The sequence below is a fragment of the Astatotilapia calliptera genome, chromosome 3 (genome assembly GCF_900246225.1).
Source record: "Astatotilapia calliptera chromosome 3, fAstCal1.2, whole genome shotgun sequence".
In the NCBI taxonomy this organism is placed as follows: Eukaryota; Metazoa; Chordata; class Actinopteri; order Cichliformes; family Cichlidae; genus Astatotilapia; species Astatotilapia calliptera.
In genome coordinates, this window is record NC_039304.1 from 37,116,396 (window position 1) to 37,124,446 (window position 8,051).

The 8,051-nt window shown below is 38.8% G+C and overlaps 1 protein-coding gene across 1 annotated transcript; it reads left to right on the plus strand.

Annotated features, from left to right (window-relative positions):
• The first annotated feature begins 5,462 nt into the window (after positions 1-5,462).
• On the plus strand, positions 5,463-7,608 carry LOC113013155 (uncharacterized). The gene is made up of 3 exons (XM_026153837.1): positions 5,463-5,523; positions 6,118-6,152; positions 6,767-7,608. The coding sequence occupies exons 2-3, from the start codon at positions 6,147-6,149 to the stop codon at positions 7,517-7,519; spliced, it is 759 nt and encodes a 252-aa protein (XP_026009622.1). The 5' UTR covers positions 5,463-5,523; positions 6,118-6,146; the 3' UTR covers positions 7,520-7,608.
• The last annotated feature ends 443 nt before the right edge of the window (positions 7,609-8,051 follow it).

Here is an 8,051-nt window from a genome sequence, read left to right on the forward strand (position 1 = left end):
TAACAGGAGGAATTTCCACAGCATCAATGTGCAAATAGTGTTCAATGCGGCCTGTAAGATTTTGGACATTGTGGCTAAATGGCCAGGCTCCACACATGATGCGACAATGCTCTCAGAGATTGCCATCAGACAGCTTTTTGAGAGACGCTATGTGCCAGCTAATTGCCACTTGTTAGGGGACAGTGGCTACCCATGCAAACCATGGCTCCTTACACCTTACCTCCAGCCACGCCAAGGGCCCCAACTAAACTATAACAGGTAAGCCAAACAATACAAAAATCATGGAAATGAAATGCAAGCAATATGTTAGAGCATCCAAGTAGTGCAATATTTCCATCAAATAATTAAAGGTCTCTGTATTCTATTGTAGGGCCCACAAGACAACAAGAGCGGTGGTGGAGCATGGCATAGGCCAGCTTAAGAGGCGCTTTCATGTTCTCCACGGAGAGGTGCAGCTGAGGCCTGAAAAAGTCAGCAAAGTCATCATAGCCTGTGCAATATTACACAATATTTGCAAGGTTAGACAGATTGCAGAACCTCTGGAGGATGGCGATAAGGATGAAGACAACGATGAGGATGGTGGTGAAGAAGATATTTACATTCCACAGGGGAACCTAGCCCAGAGTGGACTGCCTTACAGGGCAAACTTCACAAATTTACATTTCAGGCAAGCTGTAGCCCCATGTCTTTTGAGAACTTGTGATGGTATTAAGAACTACCACAGTTTTACTGCACATCACCTGCAATTGTTAATTGCAAGACACAGAACACAATCTGTAAATGGTTTCTTTTTTAGGTGTTCAATTTTAAGGCGGTAGTACTCCTCCTGAAGGGAAAGGACTTTTTTTGTTGTTCAAACACATCAATTGTGAGTTGCAATCTGCTCTCCTGCAGGGATGCTGACGGAGCAGGTGCTGCGGATGGGAATGGTGTTTGATCCGCCGGGCTATCCTGAGTAGCAGCTGCAGATGGTTCAGGCGGCAATCTCATCGGCAAACTTGATGGGCCTGGTTCTTGTGATGGCTCCATGCTACAGAAATACATAGGCCTAGTTTAATTATTGTTTTGATTAAATTAATTTAATACAATGAGCATGGATAACACATGAAATGGCTTCTGCAATGAATAAACACTGTAGATATGAATAACCCTGTGTCCTACCTTTGCTGCACTTCAAGGGCCTGCATCATTGATGTGTCAATGCCTGTTGGCAGCCCGGTGACACTGACCTCAGAGTGTCCCAGGACTTGAAAGACAGTGTCGGCCACCTGGGACAGCCGCTTTGCAGGTGGTCCACCCCTAGAAAGAAACAGTCAATGAACACAGTACTTAGGCATTTAAATTAACTTTGCCAGCAGGAGCAAGTTGCCAGATTATGTGGTAGGCTATAATATTTTGCTCACCTGTGAGTGAGGATTCCCGCTTGTGTGCTGCAATCTTATCTTTTCCCTTGGACTGCAGCACATACCAGCTCTTCTCACAATCGTCGCCTGTCCGCACCACCACCACCATTGATTGTTTGGGATATTGTGTCCCAGGCGCGCCTCTTGCCTTGGCTAGTGACAGTTGGACCAAATTTTCCTCGTAACATACAGTACCTTTATGTTCGTCCACCAACTGGGCCAGCAACAAACCTTGCTCCTCAGTCCAGTTCGGCTTGCGAGTCCTTTTTTCTCTCCATTTTCTGTGTTTGTAGGATATTTGTTAACAAGCCTTTATAAATAGACCAGCCAGCAATCACAGACATTGATAAAAGCTGAGCCATGTTACCCTCGTTGAGACCACACTGGACTTGTAACGTTGTGATTTCTACTTCATTAAGGACAGTCCCTTGAGATAGGCCATCTTGTTTTCAATGGGGTCCATATGGGAGCGAAAGTACAAAATATGTCAGCTAGGATATTAATATGAGCAAATAAGACACGAATCATTATTTGAACAGGGTGTAATGGGTTTAAGTTTTCACATATTTTAGATTCTAATGTTAGGCTATAACCCCTACAGCTTACTATTCATTTTCCAGATATTTTCTTCAATGTGAAATATTATTTACAATTACAGTCAGCATAAGATTAGAGTGTATAATTATGTTTATTGATTTGAGGGTACATCCTTTGCTCATTATCACCAAAAGCTCATTTCCATCAAACTTGTAGGATCAACCAATCAAGGCTTTTGAAATGATGACTCATACCTAGCAACGGGGTCAACCACACCTCCTCACTAAGATAGGATTTTCCATCCATTCCTTGCTCAGAGTTCACTGAAAATGTTCTGGAATCACTTCTAAGCTAAAACTCCTGGCAAGGAATTTTTAGGTTAAGTTAGGAGCTCTCTGAGAGGATTCTCAGAATCTTTAGGGATACGGGCCCAGGTCATTTGCCACTTTTAATAGAAGATCATCACAAGAATGTATTCTTTCCAGTTTTTCAATTAATTGTTTTATATTGTCTTTTTTTTTTTGGTTAGCATGCCCTAAATGTGCAGACAGTATCTTGTTTGTCTGTGTGAAGTTATTAAAAAAGTAAAAGTTTGAGCACTATAATTTAGCAAGAAACTCCACTCCAGGTGGAAAGGTATTGCTGTAACTCTGCTTTACATGGTTTCAAAAGTTAAAATCTTCATTTTTGTCTGCAGTTTTTATGGTCTTCAGTGAACCATGACTATCAGACCACATTTAAAGCTGGAGAAGCCTTGATTTTCAGTATTTCTGAACATAATATTTCAAATGTAACATCTACATACAAGATGTTTGCTTGGATTTAGTTTGAAACAGAAGCATGGAAGTAACAAAGCATGGCAATACAGAGGACCAAACTAATATTTTAGGCATTTTTCAGATATCATGCTATTTAAATAAAGACATTTTGCCCAGTTAATTCAGCGCTTCCCTGGATGTGAATTACAGCGATTCGTCATTTACCGTATTCACCATATTTGAATATAAAACCAGCTTTATCATAAAATAGAAATTTGGCCTCTAAATAAGGAAAAGGATAAAATGAGAAAGTGATTCAGATTATAAAAACAGCAGTGACACTTTCGTGTTTTCTTCTGAGGTTGTTGCTGGAATGAACGCCTCCTCTGGCTGTAAACAATACACCACCGGCTCCCCCTAGTGACCATTTCTCCACACTACAAGCAACAACCCTCATAATAAAACAATAAAATCTGATGTCTTGATGCATTCTCAATCGCCCAGGAAAAATCTTTTAGAGAATAAAATCAGATCTTTTTGGGGTTCATTGCCATCAAAACTTAAACCCCAGATCTAAGCAGTACCTACTGACCAATCTGTTCTCTTTTCTTTGATCTTGGATCATCTGTGGTTAATGAAAGGACTTAATGCTTTTGGATATTCACAAAAAAAAAATGTTCTCATTGTAAGCAATCAAAGCTATTTCACTGCCCTCTGTGCCTTTATATTGTTACATAATACTAAAAGAGAAAGCACGAAAACATTGTAAATTAATTTTTTTAAATATATATTTAGGTTTCACTTGAACCTATATCCATTAAACACCACCAAAGTGCTGAAGGAATGACGCTAAAATTGGGCTTAGTAAGTCTCCTTTTAAAATTTGCTGTCTCACTGATGAAATAGAAGTAGGCTTCCTCCTGACTTCACATCTGATGGTCTTAACATCCATCCTGATGTGGTAAAAATGATCAGAGTGCTAAAACAGAAATGTTCCTGTTAGTTGTAAATCATCTTTATTTTTAATCAAAGAAAAGTCAAACTATAAGTTTGGTGAATATGGGAAATAAGAAATGAGTTAGAGTAATGAAAACCACTGTTCTTAAGTCTGAATTTGCATAAGTAAAAATAATTTGTATTGGGTAAACGTTTCGTCAGACATCCAGGTGACTTCAGTCTCATCTGGACCTGCAGGTTTAATCAACCTGCAGGTCCAGATGAATAGATTCCACAATATGTCTGTGAAGGTTCTCAGTCATCCAGGTCATCATAGTCTAAAGAGCTTGGAAAGAAAAGTGTCTGGACTTCTTTAAGTTGCTTGAAGACGTTTCACCTCTCATTCGAGAACCTTCTTCAGTTCCAGGATCAAATAGTGGAAAGTCCTAGATTTAAGGCCTATGGAAGTGTCCCCCCAAGAGGGACAAAGGATCCCTTAATGATCCTAATCACACGACCCAAGGTGTGAAAACGGGTGTAGGTCACAATCAGCCAAGGTTTCAGGTGAACTCTCGAGATTTGAAATTCTGCAATATTTTCCATTGACCACTCTTAGCTTTTCTTTATGTGGTGGGTCAATCAGTTCCTTCTTCAAACACTTTCTTAGCAAAGTGGACATCAATCATTGCCTCGATGTTACATTATAACCTTTCCAAATAGAACTGGACTCCCTTTCCCAGAATTAACCCCACTGAGGGGCTGCAAAACAAAATATCACTTTTTTTTTTGGTTTTTACAATAAATGTACCTGCATAAAAGCAGAGTCTCAGGACAGATGATAAGAAAGTGTAAAACAAAAGAAGAATGGCACTTTACTGGAGTGTTTTCTTCTGTTGCTTATGTGTAGTTATGATAGTTCTTATATTATCCTTTGTCTATTTACTCATGCTCTTTCCGCTCTGCTGCTCTAATAATGTGAATTTCCCAACTTTGGGACTAATAAAGGCCATCTTATTTTATCTTACAACTAAAATACATTTTATTAAGGGATTGGTCTTTAAATATTTTGTAAGTATTCAACAGGCATTTACTGGAAATTCACTGGTGTTACTGTAATAAGGATGTGGTTCATTTCTTTGCTGTGAGTGTAGCTGTGAAACCCGCCACACTGGATCTGCTTTACTTTAGGTCAGGTTCATGTAATGTTATTTATTTATACCTTGTCACATGTTAAAACAAATGTAGGTTGTTGTTGCCCAAGGTGCTAATTAGAAGAGGCGTAAAGGAATCTTGTACTTCAACATCAACATAAGTGATTTTCTGCCAATAGTAAACTTGAGACTAAAGAAAGTATCAACATATAACATGCATCAACATACATAGCATTAAAAGAGACCTTTTGTCCTTCAGTATTTGTCAAATGTAAATGAAAGCAGAGCACTATAAACCAGATTATTTATAAATCATCATCATCATGTTGCTTCTGGACAATTTTATTTCTGTATGTCTTATACTGTATATTATGACATCAACGTGTTGCCTAGCAATAAACTGGAATCACAGGCCAAACAATACTGTAGCATGGGCATGTACTGGTTGCCACCATAGGCAATTTTTAGTTCAGTTCTTGCTTTGTGTGACTATAATGCACACTCAGTTTCATTTTTATGCATTTGTTCACTATAACTATTGTTGGTATGCTGAAAAACTTGTTGAAGATGTGTGCACGAAATATTCTTGGGTAAGTACAAAAGAACCTGCAAAACAAGTCAGGGCCACGCCATCAGCCGATAAATAGTAAAATAATCCACCACCACTACCTGAAAGTCAGTCAAGTGGTGTCAGCTGAGGTTGCCTTGTCCTGTCTGATCTCTTCAAGTAAAGCTGTGGTAAGACGCTCATGTTCTTTCTTTTTTAATGAATGGATGGTGTAGAATCTAAATGTCTTCAAAAATGTTATCTAAAAATAGAACAAAAATGTTTGCTCCATCGCAGAAAAAAACCCTCCAGCTATATTTTTCTTTGAGTTACTTTCACTTTAAAAATGTTGTTGCCCCTTTTTTTTCATTTAACAGAAAGTATGACTTGTTTTTTGTGTTACTGTGTGCCAAGTTGAACCTTATTCTCTATTATTCCACATCTGTCTATGTCAGGAAGGTAAAGTGAGCTAACATTAAATCGAAATGACTAATAACATAAGTGGGGTGGGTTCCACAGTCTAGTGAACAGTCTGTTTCTAAAAGGGCTGAAATTTGATCAGAAACGTGCTAATTGAGTCTGAAGAGGAGGATTTTTTTGTACTATAACATAACTCCTCCTGTATATTTTATACTTGTGTTGTGTTAGTACGAGAGAGTATCTCCAGCTGTCAATTCAATTCAATTCAATTTTATTTATATAGTGCCAAATCACAACAAAAGTCGCCTCAAGGCGCTTCATAGATACAGAGAATCTGTCCTCCTAACATGATTATTCTCTTTCAGAATAAATCTCAAAAGAGGAAAGCATCAAGATGGCGGTAAGTGGCTATATGTGGTAAATCATGTATTAGTAGCTTCTTATGGTTTTTGTTGAGTGTTTAATATTATTCTTCCTTCAGAAGAGGAATAATAGCAATTATTTTAGCAAAATAGATACTGAGGATTATTACAGCAGTATTCAGCTCCTTCTAACCAAAAGGCTGTGATTAAACAGCATAATACTGCCAGATGGACTTTAGACAGGTGTTGAGGTTTGTGTAGCAGCAACATGTAGTTTATTACATTACTATAAATCAAGTTTTAGGTGGTGTTCAGTCACGTGCCACATAAGTAGGCTTAAGGAGGGGCAGGCATCACTGCAACCAGTGGGGGACGAGGGAAGGGGAGAAAGCAGAGCGAGAGGACAAAAGGCAAACCATGCCTGACCTAAAAAGAGTTTATATAGCAGAATAAGATAAGAAAACTAAATGCTATTTCGTATTCAGTCTTTATAGTGAGTAGTTGTGGCCATGCTAATCCTCTGCAATCCAACAGGGGGTGCTGCAGCGACCCTTACTTACTACAGCCTTGTAGCACACACATACTGTGTTAGTAATTAGTAATTATCAGTCTGCATGTTATATTAATGATGCTGTTGTATATTGTTTATAAGAGCGGTGAAGACACAGCTGCCCCTCCATTTAATGGCAATGCTTACCAGACTGAGGAAGACTCAAGCCAAGATGAAACAGAGGAACAAACTGTAGAAGCTTTACAAGAACAGCTTTGTGAAAAAGATAGAGAGATCCAGAAGTTGAGAAAGATCCTCGCAATGTTACTCGTAGGTCCAAACCCTGAGCCCTCACAACCAGAACAGAGGGCCCAGAATGACATCGTCATCCTCATTGACTCCAATGGAAGATTTATACGTGAGAAGAAACTTTTCCCCAGGGACAAAGTGGCTAAATTTGATTGTCCAAACACTCAAAAAGCCATTGAGCTTCTGGCAGAGGAGCATCTGGGAACTCCAACCCACATCATCATCCACACTGGCTCCAGTCAGCTGAGGCAAGAGCAGGACAGACTGTCAGAATCTCTGAAAGGAGTCATAGAGAAAGCTTCCAACACTTTCCCCGAGAGCAGAGTGGTCATGTCAGCCCTGCTTCCAATGAAAAACATGCACTGTGACACCATCAACAAGATCAACAGCAGACTAGAAAAAGAGTGTGAGAAGCTGGCCAATGTCCACTTCGCCAAACACCCTACTATAAACATAAATTGTCTTTATGATAAAGTCCATCTGTTGAAAGACAAAGTCCGCATTTTTGCCCGGACACTAAAGGATGTGGCTCTCGACAGATACCCATCCACATACCAAACAACTGTACTAGGAAGAAGCAGCTCAACATATATTCAACAACAATAAAGATGTAATTTTAATTGTAATTGTTCCCAAAACCTAGTTTTAGTTTGCTATAACAACCTTGGTACAGATTTATTCAAACCAACTTTGTCATCACAAGAAATTGTAATAGTGAACTTCTCAGTTTGTGAGTCTGTGTCTTTGAAAAAATAAATTGTATTTTTGTTCCATATTTAAGTTTATCTGCTTAAAATCTTGTTGTTGTTTTTTGTCTTACCAAAGCTGTTTAATATATGCTCAAAAATGTTGTTAGTCTGATTGTGATGTATTCAAGTTAGAGACTAAATATCATACAGATTGTGAACTGACAGCATCCACATGCCAGCCATAGGAGACAGACTTCTGTAAAAATTCATTAATAACAAAATCCAGGAAAAAAAGGAGATTCCTCCAGGAAGTTTTAAAAGGGGTGCATGACAGATGCCACGACAACAACAGAGACATACTAAGGCTGTAAACACAACAACACGTGAGAGACGAGATTCAGACTAATTATCAGCAGCTGGAAACAATCAGGTGAGTGACAGACATGCAG